The sequence below is a fragment of the Acanthochromis polyacanthus genome, chromosome 9, assembly GCF_021347895.1.
Source record: "Acanthochromis polyacanthus isolate Apoly-LR-REF ecotype Palm Island chromosome 9, KAUST_Apoly_ChrSc, whole genome shotgun sequence".
Classification (NCBI taxonomy): Eukaryota; Metazoa; Chordata; class Actinopteri; family Pomacentridae; genus Acanthochromis; species Acanthochromis polyacanthus.
In genome coordinates, this window is record NC_067121.1 from 26,609,938 (window position 1) to 26,625,016 (window position 15,079).

Consider the following 15,079-nt stretch of genomic DNA (forward strand, 5'->3'; position numbering starts at 1 on the left):
GGCCAGCTGACTCAAATTGCAAGTTGAAAAGCCAAAAAAAAATAGCTTTAAAGTGTGCTAAATTTATATTTCTGCCTCATATGTTGTCTCTTCTTTTCTAAACATTGTCTCCTCACTGTCCTCAGTTTTCACTGGAAATTCTATTAAAGAAATGCCCCCTATATTATTGTTGACAGCAATATTTCTGAAAAAGGGAATGCTGGTAAACTCTTTTAAAGGAATAGTTTGTCACTTTGGGAAACATTATTTACTTCTTTCTTCTTCTGCTGAGAGTCAGATATGTTAATTATGGAATTATAGCTAAGAGGCACAATGTAATCAATCCTTTTATATAACTCTTGGAAAGAAGGGACATAAGCATATTCCCCAAAATGTTAAACTTCTCCTTCATATGAAGTTTCAGTGCTGGAAAAACAACAAGCAAAACTCCACTCACCTTCATTGTTTCCATCAGAGGCCTAATTAAAACATGGATATATACTGGTTAGAAAAGTCAGAAAATATTTTCTTTAGTTTGCTGAGGCTGCTGGTCCTTTGAGCATTGAATTAATTTTTACAGCTTTTTGAAAAATATCCGCTTTCATAATACCTGATCTTTTGAATGATAGTGAATTTTTACAATCAGGACTCCATTCGTACGATCCCACAAATGACTGATTCACCAAAAATAAATAAAAAATACAGCCAAACAGGCATCGGAGAGAAAATGCTAAGAACCTAGCTAATAATCTTTTATTGTAATTTCACTTACATTGTGTATTTGCGCCTTTTCTTTAACAACAGATTTACAAAATGAGACTGAACAATACTCTCCCAAAATAGTAAATGAAGTGAATACTGAGGAAATAACTTATTTTCGAGCAGATTTCTAGCAACACCGAAGGGCAACATAGTAAGCATACACACTCGATGACAAACTGTGTCATTCGTTATCGGTGCGGACTCAACGCTATGTACAATAAAAGGGACAAATCAGCAGGCTCACACACACACACACACACACACACACACACACACACACACACACACACACACACACACACACACACACACACACACACACACACACACACAGAGAGAGAGAGAGAGCAGCCAGTTTCTTGTGCGTCTATAACCGCAAAAACGACCAAAAAAAAGAGCTTGTGTTTCAAAACTATTCTGTTACATGCATATTCATTTCCATGGTAACGGGGGGCAGGAAGGAGTGTAAAAGGGCATCTATGTGTCTCCACTTTGGGACACCACAGGCTTCACAACAATACATTCCCTTGCATAGATTCTTGTGTTGTGGAATGGACTGAAAACGTTCCCCTGGTGATTCCTTAAAATTGAAACCGGTCAAAGTGGAATGGTTGGAAAATCGCAGCGGCTGTCAGATGTTGAAGACCCTCGATCCGCTTTGAAAGACAGCAGAAGGGTTTGGAGGGAGTTTGGTCCTCACTAGATGTTCCTAAAGGAAGGAAAGGAAAGAGAGAGAGAGAGAGAGAGGTGTAACAGCAGCCTTTAAAATGCTCAGAGAGATGAAAACCGATAGCAGCGCCTGTGGTGCTCCTACTGGACCCATGAAATGAGAGGAGACTGGTCGGACTGAGCCGTCAAAAGGCATCAGGTCCGCTGTCAGAGCTCAAGCAGCCCGGACTGTATCGCTGCACTGGAAAAAATGCTCCTCTCAAAGCAAGGAAAAAAAAAAACTTATTTCAAATCATTTTCACCTTGAAATAAGTGAAAAAAATCTGCTAATAGCACATGTGGAAAAAAAGCTTGGTCACATTTCTTGAAATAAGTTGTGATTTTTAGAATATTGAGATCTTTATAATTATTTTTTTTCTTAACCCTCCCGTTGTCCTCATTTACGACACCAAAAAAACATTGTTCACATGTCTGAAAAAAATCCAAAAATTTATAGAAATTAAGCAAAATCTTCAAGAAGATTTTTTTTTTTAAAAGTTTATCTTAAAAAATATTTTTTTAAAAACAAACACCAAATTTGGCAAGAAATAAAAATGAAAAGAAAAATTTAAATTAGAATTATTTAAAAAAATAGATAATGTTCTTCCAAAAAATCCTAAAAAAATATCTAAATTGATTACATATATATCAGTAAAAGTTATTTTTTCTTTAAGAAGATTCAGTGAAAAAATCAACCAAAATCCAGCGAAATTCACTGGATTTTGGTTGATTCCCCCCCCCCCCCCCGAATGTTCTTAAAGTTTTTTTTTGACATTTTTTTCCATCAAAAAATGTTCAAAAATGTGGAAAATGTGGAAAATTTCACTGTGAAAATATTTCTTTTCCCCACATACTTAACCCTCCCACAAACTCATTTCAAGATTAACTCAACAACATATTTAAGATGAATTGTCTTAAAACAAGTCCCTCTGTCTTGCTGAAATGTCTCGTTAAGTGAATTTATCTTAAATCAAGTGGTTTGAGACATTTTGACTACAAACAAGACAAATGAACTTGGTAAAATTTTGAGTTTGTGCAGTGTGTTTTCCTCCTTAGTGCTGCTCTGTTCTGCTGATGGCAGCTGTTCTCCACGCACAGCTAGAATCTACCCGAGCTGTGGCGAGTACATAAATAAACGTCCAGTAGCACGGAGCACTCGACCACGTTCTGGTCTTTCTAGCAATTATTGGATCTGTCAATGGAAATGGGCCACAGCGTTTCAATTTACTTGAATATCTGTGGAGTGTGGCGGCTTTAATCAGACAATCGGAGCACAAAGTCTGCAGGGAGATTGTCAGCGTGTGGTCCCGGCATCGCTCTGAATGTGACTGTACAGCGCAGTGGGTGGCAGGGAGGCAGTACATGTTGTTCAGCAAGTCAGCTTGGTGTGTGAGGGTATTCACCTCTGCCCCTCCCCCTTACACACACACACACACACACACACACACACACGTTTGTACTTCTATCTTAGTGAGGACATCCATAGGCGGAATGCATTTCCTGGAGCCTTACCCTAACCTTAACCATCACAACTGATGGCCTAAACTTAATCCTTACCCTAACCTTAACCAAACCTCAATTCATACCTGTTCTCTAAAACAAGTCTTCACCCTCAAACATGGCTGTTTCAAAGTGAGGACCGGCCAAAATGTCCTCACTTTGTAAGTTAAATGCAGAAAATGGTACTCACAATGTAGCAAGTACAAGAACACACACACACACACACACACACACACACACACACACACACACACACACACACACACACTCTGTTTCCTGCTCTGTGTGGTGGCCAGGTCTGCCTCTCTCCTAAATTAGATTGGTGCCAAACAAGACTGCAACCCAGTGCAACATTGCACTTTAACAGATAATCCATCAAACGGTGCACTCCACTTTACTGCCCTCCCCTCCACCACCTCTCTCCTCTCGTTCACCTATCTATCACACGGTGTGCCTCATGCCTGTCTCCTCCCTACCTTTGTCTGTCTTTTCAGCCCCTCACCCTTTTTTGCCTTTGCCCCGTTCTTAACACCCCCCACCCCCACCCCCACCCCCCCACCCCCCTTTCCCTGAATAAGCTCTGCCAATTTGGCACCGGACTCTCTTTCTCTGTCGTCCTGGGCAGCGTGGGAATGGGGATGAGGCCCATGAAAAGAGGAGGGGAGCAGCAAACAGGGGGAGAACTTGGGTTTTGGGATGCGGAAGAAATGGGGGAGGAAAGAAAAAAATAATTTAAGAAGGGATAATAGGGGGGCAGCTGAAGAAGAAGGCACATTTGCAGAAGGGGAACAAATGCGTTTTTGTGGTTTTGTGTTTGTGGTCCTTGGAATGACTTTCCAACAAGAAACATTTGCTTCAGTATGAAGGCTCTGGCCTCCGCAGTAATCCATCTACAGCCCCTTTCACACCCAGTTTAACCCTTGTGTCGTCCTGCGGGGCAAATTGACCCGTTTTAAAGTTTGAAAATGTGGGGGGGGAAAAAATCGATTTTCACAGTGACGCTTCTGATGACCACATTTTCAACATTCCTGGGAATTTTTTGAACATTTTTGGTGGAGAAAAGAAATGCTAAAGAAAATATTTTCTGAACATTTATTTAAAAAAATCAACCAAAATCCAGTGAATTTCGCTGGATTTTAGTTGTTTTTTTCTGAATGTTCTTAAAGAAAATATTAGAAGTTTTATTGCTATATATATACAATCACTTCATATATTTTAGGGTTTTTTTTGGAAAGGTTTTACTTTTTGTTAAAAAATATTTACAAGAATTACTTTGCCAAATTTGTTTGTTTTTAAATAAAGCTTTTAAGGGAAACTTTCAAGGAATTATTGGAATTTTTCTTAAAGGTTTTGCAAATTTTCTGAAATTTGGGGAATTTTTTTGCTGAATTTTTTTATTTTATTTTCAGACAAGGAAAAAAAAAATTGGTGCCCACAAATGAAGACAACATGAGGGTTAAGGTGGGACTGTTGCACCTTTAGGTCTTGTTTCCACATATTTCTCTATAATTTGCCTCAAGTATATTAAAAATATGTAACTTTTGTGGTGGATTTTTGGTGCTTGATTAGTATGACAGTCAAATTGAGAAAATGTAAACTTCAGAGTTTAACACATGCCAGCTGTGTAACACACACAGTTCATGCATACTGGTTCACATATCTTGAAAGAAAATATTTTACAGACTGGCTCCACCCTGGCAAGTCGACTTCTCCACTTAAATCTCAGCCTACCTCATCAGTCCTGTTTATGTTGCAGTTTCTCCATAACTGGATGGTAAAAACTGGTCAAATTGAAAAAGCAATGCATTGCCTTGCATCGGACACGAGGGGGCAAAATACGTATTTTACACCGAATAACAGACACCTGTGTGGAAACGAGATGTTATTCCATCGCTTTTCTGTGTGTAAGCTATAGAGAAGCATTTTTGCTGCGCTTTTAAGCGACAGCAGAGGTGGTCACAGGGCTAATCGATGTCTGTGTGAAAGGAAGAGCTAGACTGGCAGCGCACGCCACACGTGTACGCCAGTGCCAGTGTGTTACACATCACGTCTCTGATTCCGAAAGGCTGGCATGCTACATGAAAGCACAAACCCAAGCGCCATTATGCCGGCCTGTGTGGCTCAATCTGAATGAGCAAAAGCAAGCACTGATGGCATTGTAGCGCAAATTCTACACTGTATAAAAATAAATTGTTGTTTTTACGTTAAAATTCCGTCAGCTGTGGTTGCCAGAATGCCACTGTAAAATTACGGTAAAACATTTTCCACATTTACGGTGAGGAAATGTATTGATGTTGTTGATTTTAGGGTTAAAAAAACATGCTGCATTTCATATTTTACTGTAAAAGAAAAATTAGAAAATTTACATGAAATGCTATATAAAAAAGTTTGTGTAACTTTAAATATTACAGCATTTTTCTATGAACAGTTAGTGTGCTTAACATTAAATATATGCATTTTTAGCAAACAATTGCAGTTAAAACTGTCATAAATATTTAAGGATGTTATTAACACAAAAGTACATCAATTTGACCACTAACAAACTGTATTTTTTGTATGAAATAAATGCAGAAATCGCCATGTTACTTGTAAATATTGCAGCATGTTTTCATTACCAGGACAACAATATGTACATTTAACTGTGAAAAAGTGTATTCTTTTTGAGAATTAAATGCAAAAATTACAGCAGTGTTATACAGATGGTCATTTTTCCTTTTGAAACTGTGCAGGAGTCAGGAAATGTATTTTTTTCAAGAGAAAAAATTCTAAAAATAAACACACTTTTCTCCTCATAAACCTACTTACGGTGATTCTATGTCAGACAAACTGCATCTAACTGTTTTAGAGTTTACAGATTTTTACTGTCATGGTTTGACAATTTGTCACCATAAAATGTACAAACAGTTTTGTTTTTTTTTTTACAGTGTATGTGAAAGAGAGGCACCAGGGGTGGAAAATCTGATTTCAGTGTAGGCTTGTCACCTGAACTAGCCTCGTGTAGCTGGAGAGAGAAGCGAGCGAAAGGAGGCAACAGGAAAGTGAATTTTTGGGTGCATTGTCCCGGCAGGCCATCTAATCCTCTTTATGCAGTAAACCTATTGTGAGCAGCATTTCCATCACTTCACTGCACATCTATGTTACTGCCACAGCAAAATAAAGCACTGTTGTACATTGCATGCGGAAGTTAAGCGGTGCCCACAAGCTCTGAAAGCACAATCCCAAATCTCAGGGCAGCGCTGCCTCTAAGCCGACTATAAAACAAGCAAGAATTTGTCATAGCAAGAGTTCCTGCTGAGGTTCCACTCTGCCTGCTAAATGTGTTCCTCATTCAGCGCTTTTGTCTTGCTCGTCCCTGACACGCTGCAGATTATGCGGCCCATCCTCACAAATCTGTTTGCCTTGTGTAGCAGTTGCCAGGCCTGATTCCTAACACACACACACACACACACATGCACACACTGCGCTCATAGTTCATGCATTTAAGCCCAAGCAGCCAGGTTTCAGCTTTAACAGACGTTCTGTCGCTGAACTCGCTACAACCTCTCACTGGGGTGTTTAAAATTAGGTTTGCGAGTTCGGTGAGTTCAAGAAAACACGACTCGCTCATCCTGAAAGGCGTCGCCGTGTTTCAGTCTGTCTGCTGGGTGTCACAAAATTAGAGGCGGCTTTTATCTGTTGAGATGGATTTTATCCGCTATAGGTGAGGAAGAGCACAATTTCACAAATTGATTTGCACAATAATGAGAATTTTATGGCCGCTCATCTCCTTTGTCATCGAGAGCAGATTGGATTTGATTTCAGCAGCTTATTTGGGACTTTTCCATTAAATCTTTTAATGACAGGCACAGGCAGTCTGTTTGAATCGGTTGTAAATGAAGGCGCTCTGCCTGCCGGTGATAACGCAGCTTGGTGTGGTCATAGATTTTACAGAATGGCATCGAAAACTGAGATTGCCCTCACAGACAAATAGCAGCCGAATGGCATGACCCAGTGTAATGCATACTGGAGTGGGATGTGTAATGCTTGGTCGGACACCTCTGCAGGGGGCTGGTGAGTCAATAATGAGTTGGCAGTGAGTGGGCCATCGGTGACCGGGGTGGATTATCTAAGATCAACTTGATTTACTGCCAGGCAAGTTTGTGTCACACTGGAAGACTGTGGTATGGCTGATACAATGCATGAACACTGAAAAAGTGCACAATGTACACAACTGTTCACTCCCCTTGGAAGTTTTCTCTTTTGAATTTAGCTTTTTTGACAACAATTTACCCCGAATAAAAGACTCTTTCATGTCAAAGTGAAAGCTGATTTCTACAAAGTCATGCCAGTTAATGAAAATGCTAAAAACCTATAATAAATTATTGCGCAAGTATTTAGTAGATGCACATTTGACTACAATTACAGCAGTAAACCTGTGTGGATGGGTCTTAATCAGTCTTGCACATCTGGACACTAATTTTACCTCATTATTCTTTGCAAACTGCTCCATCTCTCTCAGGTTGAGCAGGCATTTTGAGAAAATAACCCTTTTCAAGTCCAGCCACACATTTGGTGTGTCCTCTGACTCTGTTATCTTTAAACCATTTCTGTGTAGCTTTAACTGTACACCTCAGGTCACTACCTAGCTGGAAAAATCACATTTTCACCTAAGTTGCAGTTCTCTTACAGCCTGCATCAGTTTGTCTTCCAGTACTTCCCAATGCTTTGCTAAATTCATGTCCCTCTCCACCTTAACAAGCTCTCCAGGGCCTGCTGCTGAGAAGCATCCCCACATCATGATACCGCCACCACCATGCTTCATGCCGAGTCACTTTAAAGGGGGTAAAAAAGGATGCAGTCACTGATTTCGCATTTTATATAACTAAATTCTAAAACTAAATTCTTGTCAAAGAAAAATTGTATTAGCCATGATTCAACATTGAGAGCAAATAGAAAGGGGAAAAACCTTCTAAGAGAGAGATAAATCATTTTATAGGCACTTTGTGTGGTAAATATTGACTGCAGTGTTCTGTCCTACCGTCTGACACACCACAAGCAGCACAGTCCTTCTTAATATGCCGTGAACTCTTACTCCAACTGGGCCAGCGTTATTATTAGAGTCTGTGTCCTGCCATTGACACCCCTCACTTCGACCTCCATCATTCTCACACGTGATACTGCGGGACACAACAGCTTAATAGGGCAGGCATTGTTCAGAAAATTATGCAAATGACCAGAAGGTCGTCTTATTTTTCTCCCACGCATTAATCACTTTTCCTGAGCAGACTGAAGTTGCAGGAGGGAGAGCAAACGCAGCGTCAAACACACGTTTTACAACTTTCCCGGTTACTTTTTCAGCTTAAGATTTTTACTAGGACAGCTGTGGCAGCACAGTTTGCAAACAGACAAATGATCCTGACCCGGTCCAGTCCAGAGCAACCACAGCTCTGCTCTGGCAGATGGCACTGAGTGGTGTGGGTGGGGAAGAGGGATGGCACTAAACCTCTGGAGATTCCCCAAAACTGTCCGACGAACTGTCACGCAACAGCTGACCCGACGCAGCACCCAGGCAGAGGACAGAGGAAAACGGGGATATGTCCCCTCACCCAGTTTAATCTGGGACATCCCGACTAAACTGATGAGTTCTCCGCTCCCTGAGCAAATCCTCTCACCTTTTAGGTTTGCTTCAGATTTCAATCACATTGTGCATCTGTCCGTCTCCGTCCTGTCTCTTGATGAGAGCACAAATCTGGGGCAAAATATCCAACTGTGCGAATACTTGTGGGATTTTTCAACTGCAGTCAATTTGTTTTTGGCCACATTAGGAACATATTTTGATGCTGGCTCCACTTACTTGTCTTTACTGTGCTGCACTTCCAGCTTTGCAGTACAAAAGCCCCCGATCCTGCATCATTTCGACTTGAAATATGAAAGACAAATGAATACCTGAATTTAATGTGTTACTATTAGAGTTGTTTCTGACACACTGGACAAAAATGAATGAGATACATGTTTTAGTATGTTATGTTTGTGCATGCAAGGTAAATCCCAGAACTGATGTTAAGATCACTGATATTTAGAGTATGTTTAAGGTCGCAGTGGAAATCCTTTACTCCAAATGTTAGGGGAAAATGACAGCAAGGATTAAATAATCGAGTGTTCCAAACTGGACCACAGCTGGAAGAATTATCCATTTACTTTTTTGTTCTCATCAGCCCTGTTTTATTCAGGTCAACGTAATGAGTGTGGCACCAGCAGTGTTACATAACACGGTACATGGCCTGTTTTAAACAGCTGGGTCACTTTGAGCTGCTTGGGGACACAATGCTGTATCACTTTCTCTGAGATGCTCCAACAGCAACAGGCCACCTGGGAGATGAGTGAAGATGACTTTCAGGAGGAGCGTTCTGCAGTTCAAACCGGTCGCTCTTCCCGTCAGCTGTTTGAACCTAAAGCTCCACAGGCTGAATGATGCTGTGTGATCCTACCTCTCCCTTGGCGGTTCCACTGAGCTCGGTCCTCTCGGGCAGGATGCTCTGCTGGAGGCTGGAGGGGCAGGGTGAAGCTGAGGCGGGGTGGGGCACCGGGGCAGGTTGTACGTTGGAGGCAGCAGATGGGATGATGTGCTCGCCCTGATGCGGACCTATGGACCTGCTGACCTCCCCGCTGTAGGCGGCCTGGTAGCTGGTCTCACGGGGGATGTGGGTGGCTTCTGTCCCTGGGCTGGAGTACTGAGCTGGAGGGTTTTTCCTCGCACTTTTAGCCGGTCTCACCCCCGTCCACGGCCTGTACTCTTGCCTAGAGGAAGGGAAGGGATGTGCATCAGTAGGCTGACAGATGTAGGGGGTAAAAGTTTACATCAGGCTTATTTTTTAATGCCCCGAGGCAAGAGTGGATGTGACCCAGTGGTTGCATTAACATGGCAGTAATAATGTATGTAATGCATAATGTATACACCATCACCAAAGACTGAGTTAAAGGGGCACTCTGCTGATTTTACTCATGCAGATCACTTTACTCAGCACGATGCTTGTAAAAACAGCTGTTTGATGTCTTCTTTGTGGAGGGAGGAAGCTTTTTGAAGTCTGAGAATATAACTCGGTTGCTGGAGCTATCTTGGATTGGACTTGATCTAGGTGCAACTATAAATACACCGAAGATTTTGAAGACTGCATGCATTTCATGTCCAGAGGTTAGTATAGTAACTCCTCCTGGGGGTCTGAATCACCCTGAGAACAGTGGAAATATGTTTATCAAACATCATTCATATGTTCATCATGTGTTGATGCACACATCTTTCATATATATTCCTTTAAAAAATGCTTCTTTTTCAAGTCAGTGCTCAAAAGGCACCAGCTTTCACACTCTTGAAAATAAAATGCAAGCCAAAATCAAGCATTCACACTTGAGTTCTCCCATGTATGGATGTGAAATGTGTAAGGGAATTATTGATGACCCTCCACCCATCCTTGCTGGGTCGACCTTGGATTTCACTCAACTATTAATAAATGACTCTAATTAGTCATGAGAGCAGCAGCGGATGGGTGAAGGAACAGGTGCAGGAGGCTGACATACCTGTAGGAGCTGGTTTTGCTCTCCTCCATCACCTGCTGCTCCCCCCACCTCTGCCCCCTGCCCCGCTCCTCTCTCTCCTGGACGTGGTAACTGTTCACCGGACTGTCCGAAACACTGTCCGCCCTGCTGCCTCCGTTACTAATCCACGGGAAATTCTCCTTCCTCGGAATGGGCCAGGGTTTGAAATCCTGCTTGTACTGCGTAACGCTGGGGAAAGGCACTCCGGGCGGCTGGTAGTCCTCCCGGGGCTTGTAGCTGGGTTCCTTCCGCGCCCTGAACGATCCTCTGGTGCCCGCTCCATCACCGGGCGCCTGAGGAGAGCCTTTATTGGCGCGGGGCTCCGGGGTTGAGTAGTTATTCCCGGGTGCGCGCTCCGACGCGGAGACCTGTTTGGTGACGGACCGCACCTCCTGCTCGGCGATGTCCGAGTAGTTCTGGATGGTGAGCGGGACGGACAGGTCCGATTTGTCGAACTGGTTCCAGAAGCGAGCCAGGCAGCACACTCTGCTGATGCACGGCCAAGCCATACTCACCCAAGTGTTCTGACTTAGAGAGAAGGAGAAGAAGAAAAACAAAAAAAGAACAGAAAAAGAAGATAAAACGGCCAAAAAAAAGAGATCAAAGGTTACATTCAGACAGAGTGTCGTCCTCCCTCCTGCTCCGTTTCTGGGAAGCTCAGAGCGCACAGTGTCCAAGAGTCCATGTCAGCAGCAGAGGACTGCCAGTGGAGATGAGCCGGTCTGTCGGGGACCGTCACTGAATATTCCTCTCACGTGGTCTGTGATAGTGCCTCCACTATGCAGAGGAATCTGTGGCAAATTATTATCCGCATCTCTTGCCGGATCCCGGTGTCTGCATCATTCTGATTGGATTTTTTTTTCTTTAAATCAAAGGATCGTCGTTTTTCGTCTCCACCGCAGGTTTCCACTCGTGCGTGAGATGTTTTATGGCTTCTCCTCCTACAAATCACTGAAATGAGTGCACCCCAACACCGAGGTTACATAATTGTGATGCAGCGTCCAGCGTACAGTGGTGTACAGTCAAGCCCGGGAGAATGTGTGAACTTAAACACTCATCAGCTGGAGGATGTGTGCAGACGATTTTTTTTTCTTCCAAACGTTTCATGTAATTTCTCACAGTTAGGTTACCCTTTGCCATGTGTTGCATCAACCCGCCTAATTCCCCTGAAGTAGAGGTATTTAACTATTCTGTTTCAATTTGACTCATCAGTTTATTTAAAGTGTCTTTTAAAAGAAGTTTCCTCCCTTTGTTTCCCTTTTCAACACTGAAACATGGCCAATGTCATTCAGATTTTTTTGGACAAGAATTTGCAAAGTGTAAGCAGATTTTTACAAAGAAATGTCAATTTATTAAAAACGTGTGTAAATGAGTGATTGCAGGAGCATTCACCCTCTTTAAAAAGACTAACCTAATTCAACTTCAGTGCGCTCAAATGGTGCTCAGAGTCACACTGTTAGTGAAAGGGAGATCATCTGAGTGCAGTGAATGCAGACACCCTTATCCAGGTACTCCTGGCTTTAACTACACAATGAAGACAAAAGAGCACTTCAAGTGACTTTTTGAAAAGGTCACTGAAAAGGATAACTCAAATGATGGATACAGGGGATGAAGCTAGTTGTCCTCAAAGCTGAGTTAGGCCACCAAGACACCTATGACTCCTCTGAAGGAGTTACAAGGTTGAGCAGCTGAGATGGGCTTGACTCTGCATACAGCATTTGTTGTCTGTTCCTCACCAGTTACAGCTAGTGGCAAAAAGAAAGCCACTGTTGGGGGAAAAAAAAATATCATAATAAAATTAATGTTCACCGGAAGGCATGTGAAAGACTCTGAAGTGAACCAGAAGAAGGTTTATTGGTCTAATGAGACCTTTGGGCCATTGTGTTTGGTGGACAGCAAACACAGCACATCATCTCAAACACACCACCCCCACCATGAACACATCATGATGTGAGAAAGCTCTTTAAGCGGTGAGGGTAAAATGAGCACAGCAAAGTACTGGGAAGTTCTGAAGGACCATTTGATCTAGTTTGCAAGAAATCTGCAACTTGGAGAAACATTATCTTGTTTTCAAACAGGATAATGACCTGAAACATACAGTCAAGTCTCCAAAAATGATCCAAAGACAACAAGATGCATATTCTGGAGTGGCCGAGTCAAAACTCACACCTCAGTCCAATTAAGAAATTGTGGCTGGACTTGAGAAAGGCTGTTCACTCACAACCTCTGTGTAACCAGACAGAGCTTGAGCAGTTTTGCAAAGAAGGGGGTAAAATTGCAGCATCTAGATGTGCAAAGCTGATCAAGATCTATCCACACAGGATCAATGCTGTATTTGTATTTGCTGTAACTGACATAACTTTGCAGAAATCTGCTCACACTTCAACATTAAAGAGTCCCCTTTCTGTACATTCTTGTAAGTAAAGAAAAACAAAAGTAATTTAAGGTGGTCATGATTCACTGCCGAAAAGCATAGAAAATGGAAAGTTCCAAAGGGGTAAATACTTTTTGTAGATATTGTGTCGTGGCTGAAAACAACAGGAATACAGACAACTTTTGACATGCTACAACGGGAAAAATCATAGGTGTTCAAAATCAAATTATCGGTGACTGAATTCCATTTAGATGCTTCAGTTTCAAAATAATGTTATGGACCTTCTTCATAGCATCTCGTGTCATAGCCAAAAACACTTTTCAGTTAACCAGGATGCCCTACACCTGGCTCAAATACAGCCTTTATTACTCTTATTAATTATACTTGTTTTGAAATGCCAAAATATCATGTGAGATTTTATTACTATGGCAAATCACAATGTATTCCAACATCTTAGGATGAAAATCTTGACAAGAATTTACAAATTACTAGAAAAACAACATTACGAGGATATGTCCAGCAAGCGACACTCAGACACTCCCTGTGACTTTATGATGGAATGACGTGGGCATGGAGAAGCTCACACTAAACCCACATCAATCTCATATAGATTTGCTTCGTAGAAGGAAGTGTCAAGTGTCAAGTGTCAAGACACTGTCAAGTGTCAAGAAGGGGCAAATAGATTTGCCCCTTCTTGACACTCCTGTTGTGGGACGCACACAGGTAGGCATTTTGTCTGAATTTTTTGGGGTTCACAGTTTTCTCATTTACGCTCAGCTTAAGCTAGATCATCAAGGATGGATTAATGAATGGGCCTAATGAGCATAGGGTGAGTTATTTCCCTTGCAAATATTCAAAAAAGACAAAAAACAAACAAACAATATGAGGCACAAAATGACTGTACAGAGAAAGAATCACCAAACAACTACAAACCAACTATAAGCACACCTGTAAGAAATACAAATGGATGAAAGTCAGCTACAAACAGACACAAATTAGGATGAGGAAGAGTCATAAAATCATAGCAAGCAATGCATTTTCAAGACACGCAGCACAGCTTCAGGGTTAGTGGTCATTTCATGACTGTTTCAGTCTGAGTATAGTGTTCCTGTGTCAGAGGGCTGGGGGCCGTTTACATGTCCATGTCTAGCGGCCCGATGTTTCAGAATCTGACCCTAATAGAGAAAGTTTCTTCTCTATAGAGAAAATAGCTTCACTTGGTCCTTGGTTAGTGCTTAAGCTTGGAGTTGTGTCATTTTCTTGTCACACAAGGGTATTCTCTTGACTTTGACCCTAGCTGTTGGAAGCTTTTTAAAGTAACTCTGTCCTAACCACGGGGGAGGACGGTCATATTTGCTCACATGATTTTGAAAAGATGGAAAAATAATCTAGTCTGCTGTTTCAATATATACTGTAGAATTAAATAAGCATTATCTGGCAATATTTAGAGAAAAAAATCTTAGCGCAATGACCAATTCATCTTTACTAACACTGTGATTAAACTCGCTGTAAATCAGATTGTAGAAAAGATGTGAGGTCCTTTTTTTTTCTCAGGCGGCTAATTAGAAGCCTTAAAAGCACTACAGGAAAGAAAGGAACATGCTTGATAGTATGTAAAGAATTTCAGCTGACTGCATTTCAGCAAGTGTGAAATGGAAGAATGTGCACGAGACTGGCAGAATGGCACTTGATGCACTCACAGCAAAAGAACTCGGCTCCTCAAGGTGTCCTTAGAGAAGGAGGCTATCTCAGTTTCACACAAGGAGGCAACAGTTTAAAAGCCACTCGGATGAGTTTGACACAGAAAAAAGCAACTCTTGTGGATGAAGATGAACGGGTGCTTACAGCCCATAAATCATCTGCAGGTTCTCTGTGCTCTTGTTCACACTCCTGTACCTTCGGTGATAGATGACACAGGCTTTGTAGTGCAAGCAGAGCAGCTAGCTGCAGACAACAGATAATGAAATGGCACGGCCGTGGTTAGGCTGTCAGTGAACTTCTGGTAGCAGGTAATAAGCTTTTGCCAGGAAGTAAAAGACTTCTGCGATAGCAGTGTGATGCTACCATCTGCAGGGCACAATGTGACATTACTCACTCAATAGCCTGTGTACACACGTGGACAAAATTGTTGGTACCCCTCAGTTAAAGAAGAAAAAACCCACAATTCTCACTGAAATCACTTGA

At 41.9% G+C, this 15,079-nt stretch overlaps 1 protein-coding gene across 1 annotated transcript; it reads right to left on the bottom strand.

The window, feature by feature from the left end:
* Positions 1-695: 695 nt before the first annotated feature.
* map6d1 (MAP6 domain containing 1) lies at positions 696-11,546 on the bottom strand. Its single transcript, XM_022202104.2, has 3 exons — positions 10,504-11,546; positions 9,417-9,726; positions 696-1,450 (listed from the first exon to the last, which is right to left on the bottom strand). Exons 1-3 carry the CDS (start codon positions 11,028-11,030, stop codon positions 1,373-1,375), a joined length of 915 nt encoding a protein of 304 aa, XP_022057796.1. The 5' UTR covers positions 11,031-11,546; the 3' UTR covers positions 696-1,372.
* Between the last annotated feature and the right edge of the window lie 3,533 nt (positions 11,547-15,079).

What these genes read in the sequence shown, in the direction of transcription:
- map6d1 (XM_022202104.2), bottom strand. Translation starts at nt 11,030, where the DNA reads ATGGCTTGGCCGTGCATCAGCAGAGTGTGCTGCCTGGCTCGCTTCTGG. An exon ending in AGCAAAACCAGCTCCTACAG is followed by an intron (nt 9,727 to 10,503) that starts GTATGTCAGCCT and finishes CCCTTCCTCTAG; the next exon opens with GCAAGAGTACAGGCCGTGGA. An exon ending in GTGGAACCGCCAAGGGAGAG is followed by an intron (nt 1,451 to 9,416) that starts GTAGGATCACAC and finishes TCCTTCCTTTAG; the next exon opens with GAACATCTAGTGAGGACCAA.